Source organism: Salvelinus fontinalis, chromosome 38 (genome assembly GCF_029448725.1).
Source record: "Salvelinus fontinalis isolate EN_2023a chromosome 38, ASM2944872v1, whole genome shotgun sequence".
Classification (NCBI taxonomy): Eukaryota; Metazoa; Chordata; class Actinopteri; order Salmoniformes; family Salmonidae; genus Salvelinus; species Salvelinus fontinalis.
In genome coordinates, this window is record NC_074702.1 from 74,302 (window position 1) to 91,697 (window position 17,396).

The 17,396-nt window shown below is 40.9% G+C and overlaps 1 protein-coding gene and 1 long non-coding RNA gene across 4 annotated transcripts; both read right to left on the reverse strand.

Annotated features, from left to right (window-relative positions):
• Positions 1 to 1,756: 1,756 nt before the first annotated feature.
• LOC129837784 (transmembrane protein 196-like) lies at positions 1,757 to 5,716 on the reverse strand. Its single transcript, XM_055904226.1, has 4 exons — positions 5,208 to 5,716; positions 5,065 to 5,121; positions 3,402 to 3,656; positions 1,757 to 2,804 (listed from the first exon to the last, which is right to left on the reverse strand). Exons 1-4 carry the CDS (start codon positions 5,370 to 5,372, stop codon positions 2,718 to 2,720), a joined length of 564 nt encoding a protein of 187 aa, XP_055760201.1. The 5' UTR covers positions 5,373 to 5,716; the 3' UTR covers positions 1,757 to 2,717.
• Positions 5,717 to 8,608: 2,892 nt separating this feature from the next.
• LOC129837271 (uncharacterized) lies at positions 8,609 to 13,535 on the reverse strand. 3 transcript variants are annotated; one of them, XR_008756695.1, is made up of 2 exons: positions 12,719 to 13,535; positions 8,609 to 12,339 (listed from the first exon to the last, which is right to left on the reverse strand). It is a non-coding gene; the product is annotated as an uncharacterized LOC129837271 (long non-coding RNA). The 3 variants fall into 3 exon arrangements; XR_008756694.1 differs by having other exon boundaries at positions 12,436 to 13,535; XR_008756693.1 differs by having other exon boundaries at positions 12,404 to 13,535.
• Between the last annotated feature and the right edge of the window lie 3,861 nt (positions 13,536 to 17,396).

The following is a 17,396-nucleotide window of genomic DNA, read 5'->3' on the forward strand; positions in this document are numbered from 1 at the left end:
GTAGAGCACTACAAAGGGAATAGGGTATCATTTGAACACATCCACTGATCCATCACTGTAGTACTCACTCAACATTCCCTGAAAACATAAAAGATGGCATATGTCTGTCTGAGCTCTTCCCCTAAAGTCTCTCATGAAGGAAAAACAAATACCAATGAATAATAGAATAAGTTGTTATTGGCAGTCAGCCAGTCAGTTAGTCAGTCAGCCAGTTAGTCAGCCAGTCAGCCAGTCTGTCAGCCAATTAGTCAGCCAGTCACTCAGCCAGTCAGGCAGCCAGTCAGTCAGCAGGTCAGTTAGTCAGCCAGTCTGTCAGCCAGTTAGCTGGCTGGGAGTAGAGCCAGGTGAAACAGTCAGCCAGTCAGTTAGTTAGCTAGCCAGTCGGCCAGCCGGTCAACCAGTCAGTCAGTCAGTCAGCCAGTCAGTTAGTTAGCCAATCAGCCAGTTAGTTAACCAGTCAGTTAGTTAGTCAGTCAGCCAGTCAGTCAGCCAGTCAGACAGCCTGTCAACCAGTCAGTCAGTCAGCTGGCTGGGAGTAGAGCCAGGTGAAACAGTCAGTCAGTCACCCAGTCAGTTAGTCTGTCAGTCAGTTAGTTAGCCAGTCAGCTAGTTAGCCAGTTAGCTTGCCAGGAGTAGAGCCAGGTGAAACAGTCAGTCAGCCAGTCAGTTATTTAGTCAGTCAGTCAGCCAGTCAGTAAGTTAGTCAGTCAGCCAGTCAGTAAGTTAGTCAGTCAGCCAGTCAGTCAGTCAGTCAACCAATCAGACATTCAGTCAGTCAGTTAGTTGGTCAGGACTAGAGCAAAGCGAAACAGTCAGCCAGTCAGGACTAGAGCCAGGTGAAACAGTCAGTTAGTTATCTGGCTGGGACTAGAGCCAGGTGAAACAGTCAGTCAGTCAGTTAGCTGGCTGGAGCTAGAGCCACGTGACAGTCAGTCAGTCAGGACTAGAGCCAGGTGAAACAGCCAGTCCCTGGCTAAGTCAGTTAGGACTAGAGCCAGGTGAAACAGTCAGTCATTTGGTTAGTCAGCCAGTTAGGACTAGAGCCAGTTGAAACAGTCAGTCAGTTGGTCAGTCAGCCAGTTAGGACTAGAGCCAGGTGAAACAGTCAGTCAGTTGGTCAGTCAGCCAGTTAGGACTAGAGCCAGGTGAAACAGTCAGTCAGTTGGTCAGTCAGCCAGTTAGGACTAGAGCCAGGTGAAACAGCATTTTTAAGTTTTTCACCAAAAAGGGGAAAGAGTAAAAACCTAACAGTCTGTCTCCCACACCCCCACCTGGTTCACCGTGGCAACAGATTTCTGGGACAGAGAACTGGGTGAGGACCTTGAGGGGAGCTTTGTTTGGGCGGTCTCACCCTGTCCAATGTCCCCATGAGAGGAGGGGTGGCCATGGAAGGACCAGGTTTCACTTTACAGGAAGTTCTGGTGGTTGTCACAGCTCCCTGGGGTATAGTCTCTCTGTGTCCCAAATGGCACCCTCCCTATGGGTCCTGGTCAAAAGTAGTGCACTGTGTAGGGAATAGGGTGCCATTTGGGACGTAACCCATAATCTGTATTCTTACTTTGCAAGGGATGAGGGAGTCGGTAAGAGAATACATGAATGTAAATTCATGGAATGTTTTTCCTTGCCCTTCCATATTCTACTTATCTTCTCTGGACAGCATTCCCATAAATTGGACTGGATATTTTCAAGTTAAGGGCTTTGCTCAGGGATACACAGGAAGTAGGACTACAATTTCAATCTGTCTGCAACACTCTGCTCATTTATCCATAACTTTCCATATTTATTATGCTGTTCAAATGTTCTACTACAAGATTAAACGTCTGAGTCCCAAATCCCTATATAGTCTACTACTATTGACCATAGGGCTCTGGTCAAAAGTAGTGCACTATATAGGGAATAGGGTGCTGTTTGGTACAGAAAAAAATTAAAAGGAGACGGAGTGCTCCCTCTAGTGGGGTAATATAACTATCACTACTGCCTCCTACTGGTTGTGATCTCCTGCAAAATATACTAATTCATATAGAATTAATTTCCTAATGGATACAATAAAGTCATCAACATCATCACCATCAACATCCTCATCATCCACTGTAGTCATCACCATCAACATCCTCATCATCGGCATCATCCATCGTAGTCGTCATCACCATCATCATCCATCGTAGTCGTCATCCATCACCATCAATAAACCTTTAATTCATTATAATGCTCTAAATTGTAAAAACCTATCACAGATGGGATGTTATTATATTTGCATGCTTATGAATAAACAAACATATATTTAAATAAAACATACATAAATAATCATTAAATAAATAATAGTACTGGAAACAACTTCCACTGTATGACATGATCACTATGACCAGTCAAACCCTGAAGCAGTTATGTCTTCCACCGTCTCAACACTGACAATCTCAAGTGGTTTAGTTGTTCTTTTTGAGCCTTTGGATGTGCCATAGCTTTGTCCCCTCTATCTGCTGTTTCCATGTCCCCCAAAGCCATGTCTGGGGACTATCCAGGTGCATCATTCAGCCTACATCGTCACTGGTAAGCCGATTGTCAAATCTCCCAGCGCCTTCTCAGAGCGTTGACGTAACTTCAGTTGATTCCTTTGTGTATCAGTTAATTGCAAGAGATCACGTCCCCTGCAACCGTTGGTGTTGTATGAAACCAACATTGTCTCCATGTTGCTTTGAATGCAGTAACACAGCTGGGCTTCAGCCTAATGACAATGGAGGGGAGGACTTTCCATTGAAGGAGATCTGGGGAATGCTGGCTGCTCTCTCAGATCTCTCAGCCAACTCCTGGAACAAACAGTAGTACAGCAGGGTTATATGAGCTTCTCAATTAGGACTTTTTATCATTTTAGTTAGCAGACACTCTTATGGAGAGCGACTCCAAAAAGGTTCACTCCAGTGGAGGCTGCCGAGGGTAGGACGGCTCATAATAATGTCTGGAACGGAGCCGATGGAATGGCATCAAACACATGGAAAACATGAGTTTGATGCATTTGATAACATTCCACTCATTCTGCTCCAGTCATTATCATGAGCCCATCCTCCCCAAGTAAGGTTCTACCAACCTCCTGTGGTGCATTCATATCCCTCTTCAGAACAGTGGTTCCCAACTCGTCCTCCAGTACCCCCGTCAGGACACATGTTTGTGGTAGCACCGGACAAACATGCCCGATTCAACTCATTGAGGGCCTGATGATTAGTTGACCAGCTGAACCAGGTGTGCTTTCTGGGCTACAATAATAATGTGTAGCGTTGAGGGTACTGGAGGACCGGAGTTGGCAACCACTGCTTTAGAAATACATAGTGACAGAAATGACAGTCCATTCATTCTGTCCAATTCTATATTATTATTGACTTTTCCATTCATGTTTTATCTGAGCTCACCTTTTCACTCATCTCATGGGAGTGGTGCAGGGACAGCTCTCTCTCCAGGTACATCCTCTGCTGTTCGCTGCTGGCCAGACGACAGGTGAGCCAGGTAAACAGGATGGACACTCCGATGCCCAGGCAGGCCAGCACCATGATGGCCAGGTAGAGGGACGGCAGGGCATCGGGACGCTTTGCCACCACACGCACAAACTGGAAGTTTAGGATCCCACTGATCAACCCACAGATACAGCAGGCTGAAAATAGGATCATCTGAAGAGAGATTTAAAGCACATTTTTTGCAATTCTACACATTTTGCCATGGGGTGGAGAGACAGTTTTGCAGTTTAAAAGTTAATTTCATACACTTCTACACATTTTGCCATGACTTATGCCATGTTAATGATATCTGAGTGAGAGTGACTGACAAAACAATGGGCCCCCCCTGCAGGTCAGGGCCACTGGGCACGTGCCCTGCATGCCTGGCTGGTATTCAGGCATTATTACTACACATTTAGATGACTGGCTAGACTCATTTACCAATCTAAAATGTTTTCGCTGACACGGCTAATTGAGTGGCTGTCAGTGACTGACAAAACAAGAGCAAAACTGCTGATGCACAACCAAATGGTGAACTTGCACCTTGTGTATTCTACTATTGTAACGTTAACTGTCAACAGTAAGTTGAGATCCTGACTGAGTTCTCTAGCGGCCTGGGGCCCTAAGTGACCGCTTATGTAACTTATGCCTGCAGCTGGCCCTAGGCAGTGGTGGAAAAAGTAGCCAATTGTCATACTTGAGTAAAAGTAAAGATACCTTATTAGAAAATGACTCAATTAAAAGTGAGTCACCCAGTAAAATACTACTTACGTAAAAGTCTAAAAGTATTTGGTTTTAAATATACTTAAGTATCAACAGTAAATGTAATTTCAAAAATATACTTAAGTATCAAAAGTAAAAGTATAAATCATTTCAAATTCCTTATATTAGTCAAGCCAGACCGCACAATGTTCTGGTTTTTATTTTATTTACAGAAAGTCATGGGCACACTTCAACACTCAGACCTTACAAACGCAGCAAGTGTGTTTAGTGAGTCTGCCAGATGACCAGGGATGTTCTCTTGATAAGTGCATGAATTTGAAAATGTTTCTATCCTGCTAAGCATTCAAAATGTAAAAACTACTTTTGGGTGTCAGGGAAAACGTATAGAAGTAAAAATGACATTGTTTTCTTTAGGAGTGTAGTGAAATAAATGCAGTCAAAAATATAAATAGTAAAGTATACAGATAGCCCAAAAAACGACTTTAGTAGTACCTTAAAGTATTTTACACCACTGGCCCTGGGTGTTTTTCAAGCACAAGTACAGTGAAATGCCTTTCTTGCTAGCTCTAACCCCAACAATGCACTGCATGCACTGTACACTCTTAGAAAAAAGCTATTAGAAAAAAAGGTTACAAAATGGTTCTTTGGCTGTCCTCATAGGAGAAACATTTTGGGTTCCAGGTAGAACTCTCAGTGGAAAGGGTTATACCTGAAACTAAAAGGGTTGTACCTGAAACCAAAAAGTGTTCTTCAAACGGTCAAATGGTTATCCTATGCGGACAGCCTTTTAGGTTCTAGATAACACTTGTTTTTCTAAGAGTGTACCCACGTTAAATACATCGTATTAAAATCAACTTACAATCAATCCTGACCTTTTCTTTGCACACACCATCCCACATAGTCCACAGATGAGAAACTGGGGGGGAAATAAAAAAGTTATACCCTCCCATTCCTATTAACCATAGAGGTAATAATACTGAAAAGGTGAATGATTTGACTTACACAACTTCCGCTCCATATAGGAGAGGCATCCCCCAGCTGCAGCTTGTGAACCGACCGGACTCGGATGATGCCGAACACACCGAGGGCGATGCTGGACGCACCGAGCCCCATCTCCAACACGGACAGTATCACCAGACTCCAGATGTTACATCCTCTGTCCGGCATCACTCATTCCTTCACAGCGGGTCATTCAAGAGGTGGTGGTGGTCACCCCCTTGAACCACCCAAAAAGCAGCGAGTATTGGTTTTTGCGCTAAAAGCATTAATCCATTAATCAAAATTACGCAGGTGGACTTTTGCGCGAGAGAATGTTTTCTATCCAGTAACCACCAAGTGATCCACCATGTAAGGGCTACTTACATGTTCCCTCTGAAAAATACTCCACTGTTAGACTTTATAAGGTATTCTAAATCAGATCTTGTCATAGACTACATGGATTTATCAGGATTTGCACTGGACAGCTCTGTGGACTGCTACTATGCGTGTTTGCTCTACTGTAAGACAGACACGCGTCATTCTCGCCAGTTGCCAACCTCTCAAAACTTTTCTTGCCCACAGCTGCAGTGCTCGCGACTCACGTGACTTCCTTGACGTCTTATAGCGCTCATGTGTGCAGTTTATATACATGAGGGTGATTTAAGGTAACTAGCAAGTAAGATTATATAACTAACGAATCCCATGAATTGCCCCTAAGGAGATAAAAATAGTAATCTTAAATTAAACACCCAATCAATGCATAATGCATAGGCTAATGCATAATGCATAACACTTGATATGTTTGATAATTGCATTTAGAAAATTGGTGTCATTTGTTTTAAGAGGAAAGTTATTGCCAATTGCATAGCTTGTATGGTCCAATGTTACAGTATATAGCTGAATGAATCCATTTTTGAATATATTTTGTGCACATTATTACATATTATAAACTGGGTGGTTCAAGCCCTGAATGCTGATTGGCTGAAACACATGGTATATGGTCTGATTTACCATGGCTATCACAAACATGTATTTGTACTGTTCTAATTACGTTGGTAGCAATAGCAATAAGGCACCTTGGGGGTTTGTGGTATATTGCCAATATACTACGGCTAAGGGCTGTATCCAGGCACTCCGCGTTGCGTCATGTTTAAGAACAGCCCGTTGCTGTGGTATATTGGCCATATACCACACCCCCTCGGGCCTTATTGCTTAACTATATTTAAACTGTAGTGTTCATTTTTTTTTTATGGCATTATGAAATATATGGAGTAGGATTACTTCCTGTGCAGTATAAGACCCAGCAACATGTTGTAGGGCTGGTTTCCCAGATACAGATTAAGCCTGGACCTGGACTAAAATATTTGAATCCAATAATAAGCATAATCTGTGTCCAGGAAACCAATCCTTAAATGTTGCCTAATAATTCACAAACCCTTCCAACCTGATCCTTTACTCCAAGCCCTGGAGAACAACTCAGTCTGACATAGTAAGAGGCTTGCTATTTTTAGCACCTGCCACAATATAACATGAACACTTCCCTCTACAGAGGCAGACATTGATGTTCACACTGCTAAACCCTACAAACCTACTCTCTGAATGAGATAACACTACTCTCTGAATGAGATAACACTCCATGATCAGTGTGTGCATTTAACACTACTCTCTGAATGGGATAACACTACTCTCTGAATGAGATAACACTACTCTCTGAATGAGATAACACTCCATGATCAGTGTGTGCATTTAACACTACTCTCTGAATGGGATAACACTACTCTCTGAATGAGATAACACTACTCTCTGAATGAGATAACACTACTCTCTGAATGAGATAACACTACTCTCTGAATGAGATAACACTACTCTCTGAATGAGATACCACTACTCTCTGAATGAGATACCACTACTCTCTGAATGAGATACCACTACTCTCTGAATGAGATAACACTACTCTCTGAATGAGATAACACTACTCTCTGAATGAGATACCACTACTCTCTGAATGAGATAACACTACTCTCTGAATGAGATAACACTACTCTCTGAATGAGATAACACTACTCTCTGAATGAGATAACACTACTCTCTGAATGAGATAACACTACTCTCTGTATGAGATAACACTACTCTCTGTATGAGATAACACTACTCTCTGTATGAGATAACACTACTCTCTGTATGAGATAACACTACTCTCTGAATGAGATAACACTACTCTCTGAATGAGATAACACTACTCTCTGAATGAGATAACACTACTCTCTGAATGAGATAACACTACTCTCTGAATGAGATAACACTACTCTCTGAATGAGATAAGACTACTCTCTGAATGAGATAACACTACTCTCTGAATGAGATAACACTACTCTCTGAATGAGATAAGACTACTCTCTGAATGAGATAACACTACTCTCTGAATGAGATAACACTCCATGTTCAGTGTGTGCATTCCAAATTGAACACTTCTTTTGACCATGACCCATAGGGCACTATAAATGGAAAAGGATGCCATTTGGGACAGAGTGTGACAGTGAATGGGAAGGCTACAGTATAAAAGGCTCCCTCAACAAAAGTACTCATATCTCATTAATCACAAAATGCACTGCCTCACTGAGTCTGAAAAGGCAGAGTGCTGGTCCATTCTTTGTGCAGGTTGGTTTTGCCTGGGGGCATTTTGGGGTTTTGCTCCTCTGGTTTCGCTGCTATGGGTGAAGTCTCTCCGCTGAATTCTCCCTTGGCTTGTTAACAATAAGCAGGCAGGCAACAGATACATTCCAGACAGTGTTGGTGTTCAGTTCACACAGACAGTCCATGTTTTTGGTGCTGACAGTCTCAGACAACCTGTTTTGTGTGTTTCTGTGTGTGTGGTTCTGTTCTTGCTCTACTGTCGGTGCAAGGAAGACACCAGGAGAAAGAAGTTGTCAAGCAGCATTACTTTTTACGCTTGACAAGCTGTTGATGTTAGTGTTGTATGTTATTGTATGATGTATAAGTGTTGTTGTATGAGTGTTGTACATTGTTGTATGTTGTTGTATGAGTGTTGTATGTTATTATATGATGTATAAGTGTTGTTGTATGATTGTTGTACATTGTTGTATTATGTATGAGTGTTGTATGAGTGTTGTATGTTGTTGTATGAGTGTTGTATGTTGTTGTATGAGTGTTGTATGTTGTTGTATGAGTGTTGTATGTTGTTGTATGAGTGTTGTATGTTGTTGTATGAGTGTTGTATGTTGTTGTATGAGTGTTGTATGTTGTTGTATGAGTGTTGTATGTTGTTGTATGAGTGTTGTATGTTGTTGTATGAGTGTTGTATGTTGTTGTATGAGTGTTGTATGTGGAAGAGGATGCATCCTTTAGTCATGTTATCTTGTTCCTGAAAAATAAACAGTATTCAAAAAGACAAGCTAGAGTTGTACTATTTAAAAAAATGTTTTTATTTATCCATTATTTATTTATCCTTACTATTAATACAGTGGGCCCCTCCTAAATCCTAAACGGCACCCTATTCAATACATAGTGCCCTACTATGGGCCCTGGTCAGAAGTAGTGCACTATATAGGGAATAGGGTGCCATTTGGGATGCATCCTGTGTATTTGGAAATGGCCGTCATCTTTAACAGGACGAGCAGAGGAGACACTGTCTGATGTGGTTGATCATGTGACGTCAATGAGTAGAATGACAGTGATTTACAGTAATGCCAACATCAAAACAGGGTCATGGGGATTAGCTGTGTGTCTTATTCAACGGGCACCGACGATCTGTCTCAGATTTAGGGGTCGACTCAGTACATTACAATATTTTAACTATGTAATCAACTATTAACTCTAACCTACTCTCACTGCAACATGTGCAGGAAGTTGCGTTACAGATGAGCACGGTTAAAAAACAGAAAGGGACGATACATGAGGCACGTTTCACACATTTCTTGAGCTTGAGACATGACATCATTTAAATGTATAACAGGTTGATACATACACTGTAACCTGACACCTCGGATGATGAAACATGTCAGGTGTGTTGTTGTTTCATCTTCACAAAGAGAAGCTGCATACCTCCGTCAGGTACTTCTCTTCCTTCCTGTTTACTTTACTGCGTACCTCCGTCAGGTACTTCTCTTCCTTCCTGTTTACTTTACTGCGTACCTCCGTCAGGTACTTCTCTTCCTTCCTGTTTACTTTACTGCGTACCTCCGTCAGGTACTTCTCTTCCTTCCTGTTTACTTTTAACTAAAGAAAACCCTGCCACTATAACTATATTTGATCATGTAAGCTCAGACCTAAAGAAAGACAATATATCACTGTCTCTTCCTGTATGATACTAAGAGAGTGATAGCCAGGCATGTTGACATCTCACTTGTGATGATCTGTGCCGTTCCAGAGAGGAGGTGAGTGCGTTTTACAGCCATTACCTCCATCATCACACTGCTCCCAGTAATGTGGAGTGTCAGAGCCAGCGCCATCTTAGAGAACAGCTCAACAGGTACAAGCAACACTACCTGCCTGGCTTCAACATGTCTAGTGAAGGGAAACCACAAAGTAACTATTACTGTACAACAATAACATGGTGTTATTCTAAAGGCCCAGACCGTTAGATGCAGAGTTGAGTCAATCAATTCTGTTTGAACTTCCTGAGTGACAGAAGATTACAGTGTAGACGTGGCTATCATTTGTACACGTTCAAATGGGACATGGTGAAAGTGTTTCCTATGAAGCAGATCTCCCTGTCTATGGTGGTGACTGGTGATTGAAGGAAACTGATTGAAAAGGAAACTGATTATTTAAACTGATTAATCTGGGTTTTTTTATACATTGAGCAAACTGTTTCTTTATGGAAACAAGGAAGTGAATCAAAGGAATTGTCCCAGGAAGTGTGGACATGTCAATGACTAAATAGGCAGACATCCTGGCCTGTGGTGGAAATCCAGACTGACAGTACTCTCTCTAGCCTGTCACATCAGAGAAGTGTCATGACTTTAGAAGATCAGGACGGTAGATTAGTATCTATGTTCAACCACACACTTTTATACTGTGGTTCTAGCTCTGCCTATGACTCAAATGTTTTAATGTTAATAGTGAGGAATAAACACTAAATGTCTCCTCTATGTTCCTCCTGTCTTTTCCTAGGAAACAGTCGGACACAAGCCAGATATCTGGACTGGATTTGGTGTCCTCCTTGTGTTACTGCCTGCTCACCCGTGCTTTAACCTCACCCGGAAAACAGGACCTCTTTGTCTTGGGTTACGTCACATTGAATGGCCACCTAATTGATCTGAAGGCTGGGATTGGTTTTATTTTTTTAAATGAACTTTTATTTAACTAGGCAAGTCTGTTAAGGACCAATTCTGATTTATTCTGATTTATGCCGGCCAACCAAGAGACAAAAGGCTTTCTACTGGGACGGGCGCTGGAATAAAAAATAAAACTGTATTACAAAACACACATCACAACAAGAGACACCACAACACTTCATAAAGAGAGACCTAAGACACCACAATACTACATAAAGAGAGACCTAAGACACCACAATACTACATAAAGAGAGACCTAAGACACCACAATACTACATGAAGAGAGACCTAAGACACCACAACACTTCATAAAGAGAGACCTAAGACACCACAACACTTCATAAAGAGAGACCTAAGACACCACAAAACTACATAAAGAGAGACCTAAGACACCACAATACTACATAAAGAGAGACCTAAGACACCACAATACTACATAAAGAGAGACCTAAGACACCACAATACTACATAAAGAGAGACCAAAGACACCACAATACTACATAAAGAGAGACCTAAGACACCACAATACTACATAAAGAAAGACCTAAGACAGCACTACATACAGAGAGACCTAAGACACCACAACACCACATAAAGAGAGACCTAAGACACCACAATACTACATACAGAGAGACCTAAGACACCACAATACTACATAAAGAGAGACCTAAGACACCACAATACTACATGAAGAGAGACCTAAGACACCACAATACTACATGAAGAGAGACCTAAGACACCACAACACTTCATAAAGAGACCTAAGACACCACAATACTACATAAAGAGAGACCTAAGACACCACAATACTACATAAAGAGAGACCTAAGACACCACAATACTACATAAAAAGAGACCTAAGACACCACAACACTTCATAAAGAGAGACCTAAGACACCACAATACTACATAAAGAGAGACCTAAGACACCACAATACTACATAAAGAGAGACCTAAGACAGCACTACATACAGAGAGACCTAAGACATCACAATACTACATAAAGAGAGACCTAAGACACCACAATACTACATAAAGAGAGACCTAAGACACCACAATACTACATAAAGAGAGACCTAAGACACCACAATACTACATAAAGAGAGACCTAAGACAGCACTACATACAGAGAGACCTAAGACACCACAACACTACATAAAAAGAGACCTAAGACACCACAATACTACATAAAGAGAGACCTAAGACACCACAATACTACATAAAGAGAGACCTAAGACACCACAATACTATATAAAGAGAGACCTAAGACACCACAATACTACATGAAGAGAGACCTAAGACACCACAATACTACATGAAGAGAGACCTAAGACACCACAATACTACATGAAGAGAGACCTAAGACACCACAACACTTCATAAAGAGACCTAAGACACCACAATACTACATAAAGAGAGACCTAAGACACCACAATACTACATAAAGAGAGACCTAAGACACCACAATACTACATAAAGAGAGACCTAAGAATCCAAAACACTTCATAAAGAGAGACCTAAGACACCACAATACTACATAAAGAGAGACCTAAGACACCACAATACTACATAAAGAGAGACCTAAGACAGCACTACATACAGAGAGACCTAAGACATCACAATACTACATAAAGAGAGACCTAAGACACCACAATACTACATAAAGAGAGACCTAAGACACCACAATACTACATAAAGAGAGACCTAAGACACCACAATACTACATAAAGAGAGACCTAAGACAGCACTACATACAGAGAGACCTAAGACACCACAACACTACATAAAGAGAGACCTAAGACACCACAATACTACATAAAGAGAGACCTAAGACACCACAATACTACATAAAGAGAGACCTAAGACACCACAATACTATATAAAGAGAGACCTAAGACACCACAATACTACATGAAGAGAGACCTAAGACACCACAATACTACATGAAGAGAGACCTAAGACACCACAACACTACATAAAGAGAGACCTAAGACACCGCAACACTTCATAAAGAGTGACCTAAGACACCACAACACTACATAAAGAGAGACCTAAGTCACCACAACACCACATAAAGAGAGACCTAAGACAGCACAATACTACATAAAGAGAGACCTAAGACAACACTACATAAAGATAGACCTAAGACACCACAACGCCACATAAAGAGAGACCTAAGACACCACAACACTACATAAAGAGAGACCTAAGACACCACAACAGTACATAAAGAGAGACCTAAGACAACACTACATACAGAGAGACCTAAGACACCACAACACTACATAAAGAGAGACCTAAGACACCACAATACTACATAAAGAGAGACCTAAGACAACACAACATAAAGATAGACCTAAGACACCACAACATAAAGAGAGACCTAAGACACCACAACACTACATAAAGAGAGACCTAAGACACCACAACACTACATAAAGAGAGACCTAAGACACCACAACACTACATAAAGAGAGACCTAAGACACCACAACACTACATAAAGAGAGACCTAAGACACCACAATACTACATAAAGAGAGACCTAAGACACCACAATACTACATAAAGAGAGACCTAAGACACCACAATACTACATAAAGAGAGACCTAAGACACCACAACACTTCATAAAGAGAGACCTAAGACACCACAATACTACATAAAGAGAGACCTAAGACACCACAATACTACATAAAGAGAGACCTAAGACAACACTACATACAGAGAGACCTAAGACACCACAACACTACATAAAGAGAGACCTAAGACACCACAATACTACATAAAGAGAGACCTAAGACAACACTACATAAAGAGAGACATAAGACACCACAATACTACATAAAGAGAGACCTAAGACACCACAACACCACATAAAGAGAGACCTAAGACACCACAATACTACATGAAGAGAGACCTAAGACACCACAATACTACATGAAGAGAGACCTAAGACACCACAATACTTCATAAAGAGAGACCTAAGACACCACAATACTTCATAAAGAGAGACCTAAGACACCACAACACTTCATAAAGAGAGACCTAAGACACCACAACACTACATAGAGAGACCTAAGACACCACAATACTACATACAGAGAGACCTAAGACACCACAATACTATATAAAGAGAGACCTAAGACACCACAATACTACATGAAGAGAGACCTAAGACACCACAATACTACATAAAGAGAGACCTAAGACACCGCAACACTTCATAAAGAGTGACCTAAGACACCACAACACTACATAAAGAGAGACCTAAGTCACCACAACACTACATAAAGAGAGACCTAAGACACCACAATACTACATAAAGAGAGACCTAAGACACCACAACACCACATAAAGAGAGACCTAAGACACCACAACACCACATAAAGAGAGACCTAAGACACCACAATACTACATAAAGAGAGACCTAAGACAACACTACATAAAGATAGACCTAAGACACCACAACGCCACATAAAGAGAGACCTAAGACACCACAATACTACATAAAGAAAGACCTAAGACAACACAACACTTCATAAAGAGAGACCTAAGACACCACAACACTACATAAAGAGAGACATAAGACACCACAATACTACATAAAGAGAGACCTAAGACACCACAACACTACATAAAGAGAGACATAAGACACCACAACACTACATAAAGAGAGACCTAAGACACCACAACACTACATAAAGAGAGACCTAAGACACCACTACATAAAGAGAGACCTAAGACACCACAACGCCACATAAAGAGAGACCTAAGACACCACAACACTACATAAAGAGAGACCTAAGACACCACAACACTACATAAAGAGAGACATAAGACAACACAACACTTCATAAAGAGAGACCTAAGACACCACAATACTTCATAAAGAGAGACCTAAGACACCACAACACTACATAAAGAGAGACCTAAGACACCACAATACTACATAAAAAGAGACCTAAGACACCACAACACTACATAAAGAGAGACATAAGACAACACAACACTTCATAAAGAGAGACCTAAGACACCACAACACTACATAAAGAGAGACATAAGACACCACAATACTACATAAAGAGAGACCTAAGACACCACAATACTACATAAAGAGAGACCTAAGACACCACAATACTACATAAAGAGAGACCTAAGACACCACATAAAGAGAGACCTAAGACAACACTACATACAGAGAGACCTAAGACACCACAACACTACATAAAGATTGACCTAAGACACCACAATACTACATAAAGAGAGACCTAAGACAACACTACATACAGAGAGACCTAAGACAACACTACATAAAGAGAGACCTAAGACCGCAACACTACATAAAGAGAGACCTAAGACACCACAACACTACATAAAGAAAGACCTAAGACACCACAATACTACATAAAGAGAGACCTAAGACAACACTACATAAAGAGAGACCTAATACACCACAACACTACATAAAGAGAGACCTAAGACACCACAATACTACAAAAAGAGAGACCTAAGACAACACAACATAAAGATAGACCTAAGACACCACAACACCACATAAAGAGAGACCTAAGACACCACAACACCACAGAAAGAGAGACCTAAGACACCACAATACTTCATAAAGAGAGACCTAAGACACCACAACACTTCATAAAGAGAGACCTAAGACACCACAATACTACATAAAGAGAGACCTAAGACACCACAATACTACATAAAGAGAGACCTAAGTCACCACAACACTACATAAAGAGAGGCCTAAGACACCACAATACTACATAAAGAGAGACCTAAGACAACACTACATAAAGAGAGACCTAAGACACCACAACACTACATAAAGATAGACCTAAGACACCACAATACTACATAAAGAGAGACCTAAGACAACACTACATACAGAGAGACCTAAGACAACACTACATAAAGAGAGACCTAAGACCGCAACACTACATAAAGAGAGACCTAAGACACCACAACACTACATAAAGAAAGACCTAAGACACCACAATACTACATAAAGAGAGACCTAAGACACCACAACACTACATAAAGAGAGACCTAAGACACCACAACACTACATAAAGAGAGACCTAAGACAACAACACTACATAAAGAGAGACCTAAGACAACAACACTACATAAAGAGAGACCTAAGACAACAACACTACATAAAGAGAGACCTAAGACAACAACACTACATAAAGAGAGACCTAAGACAACACTACATACAGAGAGACCTAAGACAACACTACATACAGAGAGACCTAAGACAACACTACATACAGAGAGACCTAAGACACCACAACACTACATACAGAGAGACCTAAGACAACACTACATACAGAGAGACCTAAGACAACAACACTACATACAGAGAGACCTAAGACAACAACACTACATACAGAGAGACCTAAGACAACAACACTACATAAAGACAGACCTAAGACAACAACACTACATAAAGACAGACCTAAGACAATAACACTACATAAAGAGAGACCTAAGACAATAACACTACATAAAGAGAGACCTAAGACAACACTACATACAGAGAGACCTAAGACACCATAACACTACATAAAGAGAGACCTAAGACACCACAACACTACATGAAGAGAGACCTAAGACAACACTACATACAGAGAGACCTAAGACACCATAACACTACATAAAGAGAGACCTAAGACACCACAACACTACATGAAGAGAGACCTAAGACAACACTACATAAAGAGAGACCTAAGACAACAACACTACATAAAGAGAGACCTAAGACAACAACACTACATAAAGAGAGACCTAAGACAACAACACTACATAAAGACAGACCTAAGACAATAACACTACATAAAGAGAGACCTAAGACAACACATCATGGCAGCAACACATGACAACACATGAACTCTGTCTCTCATGCTGCTGACCAGTACGGCAGAGAAAGAAAGAATACTGCTCCTGCAAGCTGGAGGAGTGATATCCATCCCTCTTTTTTAGGTTTATATGAAAATACATAGTAACAACTTCTTGTTTCCTCAGTGCAGAATGAGGGGTTGGTGTTGACTCTTACTGTACATTTACCTCCACATAGAGCCGGTTTCCCAGACACTGATTAAGCCTATAAAGTCCTGGACGAAAAATAACTTTCAATAGAGATTCTCTGTTGAGATGTATTTTTAGTCCAGTACTAGACCTAATCTGTGTCTGGGATACCGTCCGATAGTGCTTAAATTGTAATATAGGATCTCAGCTATAGTCCCGCCTTTTAAAGTGCACATTCAAGCGTCGGTCAGAGTCACAGATTCCAATTATAAGTCAAGCTAAAGTTTCAGTCAGTGCGGGCAATTGACTTCAGTGTATCCTCCACGCTGGTGTTTCAAAGCACTCTTCGTGCCTCCACCCTCGCATGGCAAAGTTTTGACTTGGTCAGCCTTATCTGAGATCGGCCCGGACTTCCATTTCAGTGCGGGAGAAATTAGATCGCCCAATTAATCCCAGAGATTTATCCATCAATCACTTGATGCCCAGTGAGATGTAGTCTTCCCATGTTTAAATGGAGTGTCACAGCTCCATAATTAATCTGCACTTGATGCTGGTCCAGTAACATGTCACTGGTCCACTATCTGGATGGAATATTACCAGGATATCGAATAAGACCATTGTCTCTCTGTTGTCAACAACAGATGAACTATAAATCATTTCAATGACAAGATATTTCACTAGTTATAACGTAACAGCCATTGTTTAAAACTATACAGAACATCTTCTTGCTTTAGGACTGTAAATGTACCAGGAAGGAGGAACATACGGTATATTGTATATCTATTTCTTCTTCTATTTTAAGCCAGAATGTATGCAGTCATAACATTCACCTGTAATACAGAACAGAAACAGGATAGACATCCTGAGCTTTCCC